This window comes from Globicephala melas, chromosome 16, assembly GCF_963455315.2.
Source record: "Globicephala melas chromosome 16, mGloMel1.2, whole genome shotgun sequence".
NCBI classification, from domain to species: Eukaryota; Metazoa; Chordata; class Mammalia; order Artiodactyla; family Delphinidae; genus Globicephala; species Globicephala melas.
This window is the reverse complement of record NC_083329.1, coordinates 9,574,385-9,590,376: the sequence shown is the minus strand read 5'-3', so window position 1 is coordinate 9,590,376 and position 15,992 is coordinate 9,574,385. Positions and strand designations below refer to the sequence as shown.

General features: G+C 37.8%; 1 protein-coding gene across 7 annotated transcripts in view; it reads right to left on the bottom strand.

Moving 5' to 3' along the window:
* The window catches only part of ATE1 (arginyltransferase 1), a 175,945-nt gene that overhangs the window by 90,618 nt on the left and 69,335 nt on the right, over positions 1 to 15,992 (bottom strand). For all 7 annotated transcript variants that reach the window (XM_030839283.2, XM_030839285.3, XM_070043804.1 and 4 more), the window contains 2 exons: positions 15,291 to 15,472; positions 11,329 to 11,428 (listed from right to left, as the gene is read on the bottom strand). In XM_030839283.2, coding sequence (XP_030695143.1) covers positions 11,329 to 11,428; positions 15,291 to 15,472 — 282 coding nt within the window. The remainder of the gene's footprint in view (positions 1 to 11,328; positions 11,429 to 15,290; positions 15,473 to 15,992) is intronic.

Genomic DNA, 15,992 nt, shown 5'->3' with positions numbered 1-15,992 from the left:
TACTGAATTGTGAAAGGTAAAAGTATAAAATTCTCAGAAGAAAATATAAGAAAACATTTCCATGGCCATAGGGTAGGCAGATTTTCCTTGAACAAGACACAAAAGCAATAAAGATAAACTGGACTTCATGAAAACTAGAAACTTCTGCTCATCAAAGGATATCGTTAAGAGAAAGAAAAGGTAAGCAGTGAGTGGAAGAAGATATTTATAAAATATTTATGCAACACAGAATTTTAGCCAGAATATATAAAGAACTTCTACAAATAACAGACACAGACAGCCCAGGAGATAAGTGGGCAAAAGACCGGAACAGACACTTTACACTTGGCCAACAGACAAATGACAAGGTTGCTCAACGTCATCAGTCAACAGCAAAATGCAAATTAAACCCACAACGCACCATCCTTGCTAGACACCTACCAGGAGGTCTGCTGCTAGTGGCAGTGTAAATTAGTATAATCACTTAAAAAAATGTTGGGCAGTATGAAGTAAACCTGAATATTCCCACAACATATAATCTGGTAATTCCACACCTAGGTCTATATGACTCAGAAATGCACACATATGTTCACCAAAATACACGCACGAAATGCTCACAGTTGTACTTATACTAGCCAAAACCTAGAAACAGTCCATCCACAGTAGAATGGGCAGACAGGCAATGAGAATGAACCATCCATGTACACAGAAGCATGTGGGTAAATCTTATAAATGTACTGCTGAGTGAAACCAGTCAGTCACAAGATAAAATACACTAAGTGATTCCATTTTATGAAGGGTTAAAACAGGCATGATTAGTCGTTCATGGATATCTGCGGGCGGCATGAAAGAGGGCTGTGAGGGCTGCAGTGTTCTGCGCTTGATCGTGGTGCTGGCTGCACAGGTGTAGTCACCTTGTGACCATCTGTCAAGCTTTACGCTTACGAACGGTACATTTTTCTGTATATACATCACACGTTGATAAGAAGTTTACTTAAAAAAAGAAACAACTACAGAGAGGAAATTCACGGAAAATATAAACTGTACTACTGAAATGGGACTCTTAACTCTTCCCTAAGCCCAGTGTCTCAATGAGAGCGGCCTGCACAGAAGGCCAGCTCCCTGCACAGTTTTCACTTACTTTCCTCCACTTCCCGGCTTTAACCACGAAGATGGACGCCTGCCTTCCACATGTCATGCGCATCAATAAACTCACTGAGCACCTTCTATTTGCCAATGAATTTGCCGGGCCCTGCAGAGAGTGACAGGTAAGAGCCGGTTGCTCAAGGAACTGACAAGCAGGGACCACGTGTGATCATCTTCCTCCTGCCCCGGCACCTAGCGTGATGTTTTGTACAGAGTGGGCCTTCCACCAGTGCTGACTGATCAGCACAGCTACAACAGCAGAGCGCAAGGGGAGCTACAGAGGAAGCACTTAGAAAGGACCAGCGTTCACAGAACTGGAGAGGCCAGCTCCAGCTTCCGTACAGGGGGAGTACAATGGGCGGGGGCCGAAGTGGGAGACACCGAGGACGGTGCACTGAAGAGCGGTGCACACGCTGGGTCTGGACATGTACACGCAGGGGTGAGCGAGATCCCTTTCAGGTGGGAGGGACTCAGGCTCAGGCGGGGAGGAAGGGCAGTTCAAAGGTACATAAAACAATGTCTGGCAGTCAGCGAACGGGGCTGTGTAAAGGAGGACAGCAAACTTTCATCTTCAGTAGGTCAGGGCAGAGCTTGGATCTGAGTATTTTTCAAAAGCTCCAAAGATGATTGAGGTTTTTCAAAGGTTAGGAATCACGTTCTATACCAAGCCTTCCATTTCACTGTGGAAACATACATGACGAGAAGGATGGGAAAAATAAGGGATTGATTAAATATGCTCTGATACCCCAGTAAACACTTAGTTTTACTTAATGTGCAAGTATTTTAGGTTTCTCCAAAATAAAGTTATATATACCTCATCATAAATCTGATAAACAATGCCATTTATATGAATTTCAATTTTTCAGACTCTCCTTCATGTTGCTAGAATTAAAATGTGAGTTAATGCAAACCCTGGGCAAGAACCTATTGAGCTTTAATTTTCTCATCTGTAATGAGAAGCTTAGAACACATGACCCACTTTTGACTCTGATGTGGCAAAATTCCACATGTGACAATTTTAAGAACAAGAATATGTGATGAGCATGTTATTCCTTTACCTCCCACTGCCTGTAGGAGGCATCAAAAATCCCTTACTACAATTATTCTGTGGTAATTTTTTCTACTGACCATGTCTAATTCACGGGTCACTTATTTTAACATCAAGAAAAACAGATGCTGAATTAAAAACTCGAGTGTTTTGTTCTGTACTGTGGGTAACTGATGAGATTATCTGTATCTCTTTCAAACCAGCAGTAGCAAAGTCACTACCACATGTACCCAAAAGCATCACCCTGGGTTGCAAGACTGTAGTAAAATAACATTGGCTAATTTGTCTAGTCAGGAAACTTTGAAAAGCTTTCAGTAGCAAAGGATTTTGCAGATGCAGCTCTGTAAACCCCAATTTTTTTTTGGGGGGGAGGTGCTTTTGTAACAGTAATGCCAACTACCTTCTTTTAGGGAAACTCCTGCAGAATTCCAGAGGGGCGGTTTGACCACAATCAAGCTGAGGCATTGAGTTTAAGAATGATTAATCACAGATGAATTAGCCTTTTGTTCCTTTTCTGACATTTCTAAACCCTTTCTGATGTTTCAGCTATCTGATGTCTGGCCATGTCATGATACCAAAGCAGGCTGCCTGGATCACTGTTTACTTTGGCCTGCATACAAGTCTGGATAAAGAGCTCAGTCAAAACACCTCCTTCAGATCACAGAATGGCCTTACAGCAGCAGTCTGAGAGACAACACGAAGAAGAAATTTTTAAAATTATTCCTAACCCCATTTCTATATACTCCAATTTTCACTTTGAAAGGAAACTGAACAGTTTTGAAATGTATGAGAAGGTGTCAAAATACAGATATAAACTAAGCTTTACATGCGAATATTAAACATTTTGAAAGCACAGGAAAATTCATTTTTAAAAAAGCTTTAGAAAACTAAATATACTTAAAGCCACAGCTGAATTTTTTATGTATATATAATAATGATACATATATATACAAACTATTGATACATAACATGTATATAAACTATATATAAAATAAATAAATATAAACCAACAGCTCATTTTTTAAAAATACTGGGTTTTAAGCAGAATTTTAAAAAACGGACCTGTCCAGGTGTTCGCCCTCTGCAGTGGCATGTGCTCCGGAAGTGCCTCCACCCCATCCCCAGTCACAGCCGCCCCAGCTCCATTCCCCTTGCCAGCCACTGACTCAGGCACGGAGAAGAGGCTCAACTCTGACAATGAAATGAGTGAAGTAGGCTAGGAGGCTTCCTGGTAAGGTTTTTCTTGATCTCAAAAAGAAGACAGCAATCACCTCACACACATTAGGATAGCTACTGTCAAAACAAATGAACAAAATAACAGAAAATAACAAGACTTGGCAAATGTAATGGTACAGCTGTTATGAAAAACAGTATGGTGGTTCCTCAAAAAATTACACAAATATTACCGTATGATCCAGCAATTCTACTTCTGGGTATATACACAAAAGAACTGAAAGCAGAGCCTTGAGCAGATATTTGTACAGCCATATTCACAGAAGCATGAGTCACAATAGCCAAAAGATGGAAGCAACTCAAGTGTCCATCAATGGATGAATGCATAAACAAAACGTGGCATATACACACAACCAAGTATTATTCAGCCTTAAAAAGGAATGAAATTCTGACACCTGCTACTACACTGATGAACCTTGAGGACGTTCTGCTAAGTGAAATAAGTCAGTCACAAAAAGAAAGACACTGTACCATTCCACTTATATGAGGTCCCTGGAGCAGTCAAATTCAGACAGACAGAAAGTACAATGGTGGTTGCCAGGGGCTGGGGGCAGAGGGGAATGGGGAACTATTGCTTAATGGGATCAGAGCTTCAGTTTTGCAAGACGAAAGGAGTTCTGGAGATGGACGGTGGTGATGGTTGCACAGCAACGTGAATGTACTTAATTAACGCTTCTGAACTGTGCACTTAAAAATGGTTAAGATAAATTTTGTCATGTACATTTTATCACAATTAAAAGTAATATTTTTTTAAAAAAGAGACACAGGAGACAATCTTATACTTTTCTGATTCTAGCTACTGCTGATGGCTTGTGATGCCTGAAGGCCAGCAACCACCTTGGAACTGTGAGAGGAGCAGACCAAGAGGACAAGCATCCACTGAGGACGTCAGCCAGAAAGCCATACTATCTGCTCCCGCTTCGGCAGGAGAGCTTCTCCGAAGAGAAACGCTCCCAGGCTGAAAATACAATTTCCATTCATTTCAGCCAGTTCCTGAGTCCACAAATCGGTACTGATTTAGGCCAAACAGTACCAAGTCCCATTAAAATGGTCACAATTATGGTTAACAGTTAAAGTGAGCAACGACAACACAACAAATCAAGATGACTTCTTTTCATAACGACTCTGTTTTCCAGCTCTCATTAAATTCCTCTGTGACTACCCTTTGCTTTAATCTAAGACTATGGCCACAGAGAAAACCTAGCTGACTGTACTGTTTATACAGATCAACGTTTATTTAAAACACACACACAAAGAACAGTAAAACCAAAATAATTCGGTAAAAATGAATTTTAGGGAATATTATGCACAAGAATATAACTGCTATCACCTAGCAAACCGCTAGGAGGCTCTACTGCAACACATGTGATCAAAGAAACTATGAAAATGACCACATGGTGATTTTCATTTTGCAGTGCTCAACATTAGCAAGACAAGCAAAATCAAAATGTGTCATTATGTTAACAAATGCCTCGTAGGCCCAAGTCTGGGTATTAAATAAAATGCTGTATAAAGATGAATTCTCGTAAGCCAAGTGGGCACATTTTTAGGTATGACCACACAGGCAAATTAAGTAACTTTGCCGAAACTCTCTCACACTGAGCTGTCAACAACTTCACAGATCAGTTCAGCTCAATTCAGGAAATGAGTCTGCACAGCTCAACACAGAATGATTTCCATCGACGTGGAAATCTACAACTGTATCTAGTGATTTCCATCCTACAGCATGTGTTTCAGTCATCTGTTGCTGAGTTAACAAACCACCCGAAAACTTAGAGGCTTAAAAAAACAACAATTAATTATTCCTCATGATTCTGTGGGCTGGCTACAGCTCAGCTAGGTGGTTCTTCTGCCCATCTCTCTTAGGCTCAATCATACAGCTGCATTCAGCTTGCTGCTTGGCTGGGGCTGAAACATCCAAGATGGCCTGAGGCCTCCCACGTGGCCTCTCATGCCAGCAGGGTAGTCAACCTTTTACATGATGACTGGCTTCAAAGACAAAGGAAGCAAAAGCCGTCTGCCCTCTTAAGGCTTGGGCCTGTCTGAAGTCTCAGACATACTTTTACAGTATCCTATTAGTCAGCACAAGTCACAAGGCCAGTCCAATCCGTGTTGAGGGAAACAGAATGTACCTCTGATGGACAGAGCAGCACACACAAACAGGGTACAGGGTACGAGGAATTGATGATGGAAAGCTCTGGGAATCATCTATCAAATGATGGTCCTTCCTACACATAAAGATAGACTCTTCATTTCAACATGTCTTCATGACAGTTTACTCAATAAAAGAGTTTGTATATTTCAAACCTGTTAATTACTTTAATTTGCTCTACATTATAAATGTATTATATGGTGTTTATGATTTCTTCTGCTAACTTTGGGATTTATTGGTTCTTCTTTCTCTAATTGTTTTAGGTGTAAGGTTAGGTTGTTTATTTGAGATATTTCTTGTTTCTTGAGGTAGGATTGTATTGCTATAAACTTCCCTCTCAGAACTGCTTTTGCTGCATCCCATAGGTTTTGGGTCATCATGTTTTCATTGTCATTTGTTTCTAGGTATTTTTTGATTTCCTCTTTGATTTCTTCAGTGATCTCTTGGTTATTTAGTAGTGTATTGTTTGTATTTTTTACAGTTTTCTTCCTGTAATTGATATCTAGTCTCATAGCGTTATGGCTGGAAAAGATACTTGATACGATTTCAATTTTCTTAAATTTACCAAGGCTTGATTTGTGACCCAGGATATGATCTATCCTGGAGAATGTTCCTTGAGCACTTGAGAAGAAAGTGTGTTCTGTTGTTTTTGGATGGAATGTCCCATAAACATCAATTAAGTCCATCTTGTTTAATGTATCATTTGAAGCTGTGTTTCCTTATTTATTTTCATTTTGGATGATCTGTCCATTGGTGACAGTGGGGTGTTAAAGTCCCCTACTATGATTGTGTTACTGTCGATTTCCCCTTTTACGGCTGTTAAAATTTGCCTTATGTATTGAGGTGCTCCTATGTTGGGTGCATAAATATTCACAATTGCTATCTTCTTCTTGGATTGATCCTTTGATCATTATGAAGAGTCACGTACCACAATGTTCACTGCAGCTCTATTTACAATAGCCAGGACATGGAAGCAACCTAAGTGTCCATGGACAGATGAATGGAAAGAAGATGTGGCACATGTATACAATGGAATATTACTCAGTCATAAAAAGAAATGAAATTGAGGTATTTGTAGTGAGGTGGATGGACCCAGAGTCTGTCATACAGAGTGAAGTAAGTCAGAAAGAGAAAAACAAATACCGTATGCTAACACATATATATGGAATCAAAAAAAAAAAAAAAAAAAAAGGTCATGAAGAAGCTACGGGAAAGATGGGAATAAAGACACAGACTTATTGGAGAATGGACTTGAGGACACGGGGAGGGGGAAGGGTAATCTGGGACAAGTGAGAGAGTGGCATGGACATATATACACTACCAAATGTAAACTAGATAGCTAGTGGGAAGCAGCCGCATAGCAAAGGGAGATCAGCTTGGTGCTTTGTGACCACCTAGAGGGGTGGGATAGGGAGGGTGGGAGAGAGACGCAAGAGGGAGGAGATATGGGGATATATATATATGTATAGCTGATTCACTCTGTTATACAGCAGAAACTAACACATCATTATAAACCAATTATACGCCAATAAAGATGTTAAAAAAGCTTTACAATATGGTGAAGACTGTAACTTAATATGTCTAAATCTACACCAGAAAATCCAAATGAAACATTGTCATAGTTACAGGTACAGTCACTTGGTGCCACTTTATGCACTGGATTACAATTATGTACCCCCTCAGATGTAACCTCCATTAGGGCAGAGCCCATATCTATACTGCTTACAACTGTATTCCCAGTGTCTAGTGCATACCAGGTACCCAAGAGACTGTTCTTTCTTAGTTATAAAAAATATTCCTATTTTAAAATATATTCCTTCTTTCTTTAATATCAGATAAAAATATACTTTGTAGATTTTTCCACTGTATATTTTACAATATGGCAAAAATATATCATTACTAACGCTTGAAGCAGTTATGCACTAAGAAAGAAGATATAATTTTAGCTATTATTGTACTTATATGCTAAATTTACCCATTCAATCTTGAAAATGAGAAAAATTTTAATAGTGTACAATTCACTTTCTGTGAGCTATCTTTTATTGGTCTCTAGCTCTAGCCCTTCAACTTGAAATGAGAAACATTCACACTTGGACCAATATCCATCTTATAATTTCAAATGGCACATTTTCCAGTTGAAAATTCCCATGTTTAAAAGCAGTTGTTTTATTCCCCCAAAACTGAGCGTTCTCATTTGCTCACAATAAAATATCCTTAATTGAAATGAGAATATCTTTACTCTTCAGTGACCTAAAAATGACGTATCTTCAATCATGATGCAATGAAAACAATTTTCTTAAACTAACAATACAAAAATTAAGAACAGCATGTTCTTGAAGATCCAAAAGTATTCAAACCACCATGCCAGGAAAATGCTGGCTTTACAAAATTAACTTAATATTCAAATATTTTATCATTCTTATCTCACGAATATTTACAAAGTCACGAAATATAGTACAGATTTTCAGAACTGTCTTTCCCAAGAAGATATAATGTGAATATGATATAACATATTGGGAAATTTTTAAAGTTTTGTTTAAATGGTTAGTGAGTATTCCCCTCCACCTACCTTTTCCACTCTGGGCTGCAACCTAGTTTTACAGGTTTTAATAGTGTTTCCAAATTCCCAACAGATATTAAATTTGGGGGATTTGGAAATGAGAACGTGGGATTCCTGAAAACATAAGTTATTCCTAAAATACTTCCAATATTCTTCATATTCTTTACTCATTAGTATGAGTAATTAAAAATTGTTTAATAAGAAATATCATTTCAAGTAATACAGGCATACCCCGTTTTATTGTACTTTGCTCTACTGCTTTTTGCAGATATTGCATTTTTTATAATAGAATGTTTGTGGCAACCCCGAGTCAAAAGCAAGTCCATCAGCACTGTTTTTCCAACAGCATTTGCTCACTTTGTGTCTCTGTGTCACATTTTGCTATTTCCACCAGTGAAAAGATTACAACTTGATGAAGGCTCAGATGATGGTTAGAATTTTTTAGCAATAAAATATTTTTTAATTAAGGTATGTACACTGTATTTTAGACATAATGCTACTGCATGCTTAACAGACTACAGTACAGTGTAAATATAACTTTTATGTGTACTGGGAAATCAAAAAATTCATGTGACTTGCTTTATTGCAATATTCGCTTTATTGTGGTGGTCTGGAACTAAACCCGCAATATCTCTGAGGTGTGCCTGTATTTACGAAGAACTTTAGGCTACAAAGAATATTAAAACACTGGAAACTGCCGGCAAACATTACTAGGTACTATTTCTAATAACCTAACATTTGGGTCTCTTACCATGCTAACAGCACTACAAAGAACTACAAATTAAGATTACCAGTTTATGATCTTATTTTGCTTCTAAGTTATCCCTTGAAACACCATTAATATACTTTATATATAAAGTGAATAATATTTATTATATTTACACTGTTACGTACCTTGTAAACAGCAGATAGGGCCACAAAGCACATAACACGGCTACAGCTACAAAGAAGACCGACTAACTGAAGGGTGACTGCCCTCCTCCTCCTTTTTTATATGAATATGCATGGCACTGTCACCTATTCATTCTTATTTAAATGCTCCTTCTCCATGAAATGTGCGTCCCTGTCATACCTACTCTTTTTTGAGGCCTCTCTTCCCTTTTAATTAAACCCTTTCCTCTTCCATACCCTATGCAGCAACCCCACTGCCTCCTAGGCCACTTACCAGACCACTGTATTGACCTGATTTTACGTAAAACACCCCCAATCTTCACCTATGTTACAAGTTTTAAGAAGAAGGTTCATGTTTAAACCTTTTCACGTCTTCAGAGTTTAAAGCAGCGCTCTGAGCAGACCAGAGGTATTTGGCGACTGTTATTACGGCAGGCAGGATGTATGCAGTCTGTTCCTTTATACAGCTCTATGCTTCCCAGAGCTTTTACAGTGGGCTACTAATACTTGGAAAACATCAAAGGGTTTCATTAAAGAGAGTCATAAAATTTAACATCAAAAAAACCCAAACAACCCAATTAAAAAATGGGCAGAGGACCTGAACAGACATTTTTCCAAAGAAGACGTACAGATGGTTAACAGGCATATGAAAAGATGCTCAGCATCACTAATCATCGGGGAAATGTAAATCCAAATTACAAGGAGATATCACCTCACACCTGTCAGAATGGCTATTATCAAAAAGACAACAAATAACAAGTGCTGACGAGGATGCAGAGAAAAGGGAATCCTCATGCACTACTGGTGGAAATGTAAATTGGTATAGCCACTATGGAAAACACTATGGAGGTTCCTCAAAAAATTGAAAATAGAACCACCATACAATCTAGCAATTCCACTTCTAAGTATTTTTCCAAAGAAAAACATCAATTCAAAAAGAGACACGCACCTGCTATGTTCACTGCAGCATTATGTACAATAGCCAAGATATGAAAGCAACCTAAGTGCCCATCAATAGATGAATGGATAAAGAAGACAGGTGTGTATGTATGTGTGTACACACACACACACACACACACACACACACACACACACACACACACACACACACACACACACACACACTGGAATATTACTCAGCCATAAAAAAGAATTAGGGCTTCCCTGGTGGCGCAGTGGTTGAGAGTCCACCTGCCGATGCAGGGGACACGGGTTCGTGCCCTGGTCCGGGAAGATCCCACATGCCGCGGAGCGGCTGGGCCCGTGAGCCATGGCTGCTGAGCCTGTGCGTCCGGAGCCTGTGCTCCACAACAGGAGAGGCCACAGCAGTGAGAGGCCCGCGTAGCACAAAAGAAAAAAAAATTAAAAAATAAATTAAAAATAAATTAAAATTTTAAAAAATATAATAAAGTTAGGCCTGGAAATTAAAATAATAATAATATTGTAATAGCTTTATATGGTGACACATAATTACTAGACTTCTTGCTGTGATCATTTTGTAATGTACAGAAGTGTCGAATCACCATATTGTACACCCAAAACCAACACAGTGTTGCAGGTCAATTAACTTCAATAATAAAAAATACAATAAAATAAAAATAAAGAGAGTCATAAATGGTAAGACCTTTTGTTAAAAGGGAAATTCTGAAATATACTTAAATCTGAAAATAATACAATGAATTACAATGTAAGAACAGTGGAGACTGTAGTTCTCATTACAGAAAGCTTCATTTCTGCGGCAGCAAACAGATTTCCTTAATTAACCCATTCAAGCCCTTTCAAAACTCCAAATTCTGTGCTCTGAGACAAAAATCATATTAAAGATTCATTTTCCCATAATGAAAACCTTACAAACATTTGCAAATATTGTGCTATGGAAAATAGCTTACTACTTACACCGAGCTCCAGTTTTTCTGGAGTGTGACTGTGTCCAAAGGAAACAAAGCTACAACTGAATGGGGGGAGAAGGAATGGAGGGGGGAGAGGGTGACGATGCACCTCAAGAAGGTAGATTTCTTAATGGGTACTACTGTACTATCCCAAGTAAGCAGGGCCCTACTGAAGTTCTAGAATAGCTGGGATATATTCAGTGAATTCCTACAGATTAACCTATATTAAACAAATATTAAGTGCCTATTTTGTGAGGCACTGTTTTAGGCAATGAAGAAGCTAGATTCTATGAAAAGTTTAAGACATCTAAAAATAATTCATGATTTACATAAAAATGTACAAGCATGTTAAACTAATGTGATTAGAAACTACAAAAGCACTAATTTTCATAACTTGACTCTATAGCAAACGTGTGAAAATCAACTTTACCTTATATTTCATCTTGGGACATGAATGAATGTAGAAACCCATATAGTAATAGCTGAGTTGAGGTGTTTTCTCATGAAGCTGCCTAGTAAAAGCAATTTCTCTGCCAAAAGAAGAATAAAGATCAAGGTACAGTTAAATTTAGTTCCAAAATTCAAAGTACTGTACAATTTGGTAACACATATTTGATAAAATCTGACATTAAGCTATCAAAATAAAAATCCAAGTGTTGAAAGAAAAACAATTTTAAAAACACTTTCAGATGACTTTTACTAAAGAGACACCAAAGGAAAGTATATTATTTTAGCAAATGCACCAAAGTTCTGGTTTTACTCTTTACTGGGCATAGCAGTGTATCTCAAATCCAAAGAGCACAAAAGTACAAAGATCTATTTAATACAATTCCTTATTATTCATTATCACCTGGAGTTCTCAAAGACTGGATTTATCAGGTTAAAAACAGGACAACAAATTTTAGAAAGCTCAAAAACCAACAAATTTCAGGAAGAATACTACCATGACCATTTACATGCAAATACTTTCAACTGTATATGACATATTACTCTCTATGTCCAGATGCTACTTTAATATTTATTTTCTCTAAAACTAAAGAGGGGGGAAAAACCATGCTATCTCACTGCCTTTTCTCTATTTGTTGGCACAGGCAAGGATTAACTGAAAAAAGAAGCTGTCAGCAATGCCTATGCTCGACGTGGTTTTAATTTGCATCCGGATAAATCTGGGCACAGAATTTCATCCTACTTGTCCAACTGAATGACCGCTTGTGTTCGAGAGCTTTAAGCAAAGCTTCGGTACATTTCTAAAGTATGAGAAAAATTGTTTTGTTTTTGTGTTTGTTTCTTGAAGGTTTTAATTTCCTTTTCTTTTTCTTTGTTTTTAGTAGCAATGGATGCTTGAAATCCAAGGAGAGATTTATTTTTTAAGGGAACAGTCTGTGCATTTTGCAAGTTCAAATTTAAAGCATTGAAGGGTCGTTACCCTAAAAATTCATCTTTACAACAAAAGTATTTCTAAATCCAAACAGATTGAACATTATTAGGCTAAAACAGAATAGATCCTATTATTCTCAGAACTAACCCACTCTTAAGGTTCAAACTGAGGAAGAACGCAATGATACAGCAAGCAATGCAGGACCACCCAGCTCTGATGAGGACGGCAATACCCACTGGCCCTCCTACTCGGCCCTGCTCATCTCAGCTAACTGCAGCACCACTCCACCACCAGCACCACTCCAAGCCCCAAGCCTATGATCCATACTTAATTGTTCTCTCCCTCTCACCCCTGTGTCCAACCCATCAACAAGTCCAGTTGGCTCCATCTCCAAAATATACCGTGAATCTGACCATTTCTCACCACCTCCACCTCAGGTATTTTGGTCCAAGCCACCATTAGGCCTCCCTTAGACGACTCTAACAGCCTCCCAAATAGATTTCCAGTTTCCACTCTGGCCCCTCCATAACCTCACAGAGCAGTCTAAGTAGTCTTTTACGATATTAATCAGGTGAGGTAACCTCTCCAAACCCTTCACCCTCACACTGGGTTGGTATCACACTTAGATAAGACCATTACCTATAAGCCCTTCTCCATCTGCCCCCTCATCAACACCACCTGCCTTGCTGCCATCCTTGCACAGCACTGCCTAGGTCCTACCCCATTTCCTAGCCCATAAGGCCTTCCTTCTCTTCATTCCAACGACCTCAGGGCACTTGGACTTGCTACCTTTGACCTGGACGTCTATCCTCAGATTCTTACATAGCTGGCTCCTATTCTTCTTTCTTGGCTTTTCAGAGAGGTCTTTCCTAACCACCCTATATAAAAAGGGCCTCATGCCTACTACCATAATTTCATTTTTGTCACAGCACAACAGTCTCTAAAATTGTGTTGTCAGTTTTCTAATTTACTGTCTGCTTTGACAAGGCTGGAAACCCTGTCCTATGCACATCTACAAATAGTTCCAGGACACACAGACTGTGCTCAAATAAACATCTGTTAAGCAAATTAATTACATTTCTAAAATTCATCTTGCTAAAAAAACAAAAAAAAAGAAAGGAAATAAATTCCATGCTCATGCTCCCCAATTCAAACATTTTTAAAATCTGTAGACTAGATTACATAAAAATCTAGTAATCTGTAATCTTGATTACAGATTAAAATATTAAAAACTCTTTATTGATTCTACGATTGCTTAAGAAACTGAAGAAATGGAGGAAAAATTTAACAGGCTTCACTGAAATACATTAAAATCAGGAATGGAACTGGCAACTTGTAACCTACTCTCCCCAATTTTGCTTCATAATGTCAGTCTCCTGGCTGCCTTTCCTCTTCTATAAACTCAGCAATTCAGATTCTCAAGAGCACGGAAACAGATGCGGTGCCAATCTCCTCACTCTCCACTGACCCCAACTTTCGTGCTCTCAGGCTCCTCTACTACCTCCTCAAAGCCCTCCAGCTCCAGAACTTTCAAGAGATAAACCAAGCAACAAATAGATTGCTGGGAACAAATTTTGTTGGGAATTATTTGCTATCTCAAATGCAGTGGGATTTCTATATCTCTTTGTTTATTGAAAAATGAAATATTTCATACAGAGGCTGGGATTTATTATCTAAGAATAAATATCATTCTTAACATTTATCTGAGAAATCTAGACAAATCCATGCCTACACATTGTAAAGTGAGAGATACATAAATAAAAGAAGAAAATGGTAATAATTTCAAAGTACTGACTGATTCTGATACAAAGAACAAGTATCTTTTCTGAAATACACACTTCTAAAGTTACGAAATGTGAATGCTTTAAATTATCAGTTCTAATTTCACAAAGAGTTAAAAGATACTACAAAGAATCATGGATGTTTTTTAATTAGTTTATACAAAATGTAATTAAATACATAAGAAAAATAAAAGATTATTATAAGGATCAGTCGTAAACATTGTATATTTTTTAATTTGCTATGTAACTTGGCATTAAGATAGGTCAAGTTGAAAATATCAATATTGTGTGCCACTGAAAAACACAAAAATTATCAATTATGGACCATATATTTTTTTAATCAACTAGTGATTTAAAAAAGATCAACTCTCCTACTTTTATAATTCAGAGAAAAGCACACACAGTAAATAAAATAATCTCAAAGTATATTTTATCAAGATGTGAAAAACGTGACCATCAGAGACAAAGAATGGGAAAAGCAAAGAGAAAAAAGTGATAAAGAGGGAGAAAAAAGAGACTCAAGCTCCCAAACAACATAAAAATAATTCTCAACGCTCCTTCCTCCTCTACCACATGTATATGCAGACAAGCAGCAATAAAAATAAAAACAAATATTTTCATGAAACAAGACCCCACTATTTTCATTATTAGGATAATGCACCTAAAAATATCTGTGCTGTGTTGCATATATTTGCAGCCATGGACATAAAAAGGAAATCATCTTTCAATGAGGTCATAGGGTCAAGTGGACAGTCAGGGACTCTCTGGTCCTGTTCTATATACTTTATATAACTGTATATTTCTTCCAACAGACTGCCATTGCTTTAATTCGTTTACACCAGATTCACGTAACCTTTAATTAATTATAAAAATATATATACAATAGTAATGACAAGAGAAAATATATAAATAATGTAACATTTTAAAAAAACATTATGTGGCTCTGACAGGGGAGCTTAAATAAATGCATAAACTAAACAACAAAAGTATCACAGTGACTTCTCATACATTAGACCAGATGGATACCTTAAAAAGCTAGGGAATTACCATCAGACACTGTGGCCTCAGTTCTAAAAGTGGTATTTCTAAATATCAATATATAAGAGACTACTAGAGCAACAAATTATTAATGTACTATCCAATGGGATTTCTACTGTTTATAATAAAATATAATCAAATGAAGAATTATTTGAAATTGTATATGACCATTACAATTGTCAAAAGCAATCTTACCGGAGTGCAGAGTAGACACCCAAAGACAGAAACGAATAATCAGGATCGTAGTACAAATATACAGACGAGACACAGTATGGAAGGACGTCAATCACCCCCACAGCAATGATCTTTCCATCAAGCCAATACTGCTGGTGAAAGGAACCATAACCACAATCTGGTCCATAAGGGGGATTCTCTGCCTGAGAAAAGGTAGACACACAAACACGAACAGTTTGTCATTTTTCTCTTTATATTAAAAATCTTAATAATTAACCTCTTTTACTTGTATTTTACTCAGGTTAGTAAGTCCTAAAGTTTCCTCTTTGTTGCCATCATCTTCCGGCTCTCAGAAGAGTCATACCCTGCAAAACTTTTTAGGTGTAGAAACGCTGAAGGAACAAAAGAATAGAGAAAAACCAACTTAAGATTTTTTTCAACTTGTTTTAAAATTTGCCGTAGGAAATATAAAATCTACAGGATAAGCACGCACTGTTAAACTCTGTTCTTCTGTTCCACACCAAAGTTGGGAAAGAAATGGTAAATGATAGAAAGACGGGGAACATAAAGGTAAGGGTTGAGTGCGAACAGGAGAACTACCCCTACGCTGCCAGCCAGGCCTGATCTGTGGCCACCCCTGCACTCGTAAGGCATATGAGCTCATAATTTTTTCTAGGTAAGAGTTCCTGTGTAAGTGAGTGCTATGACATTTCTCTCTATTAG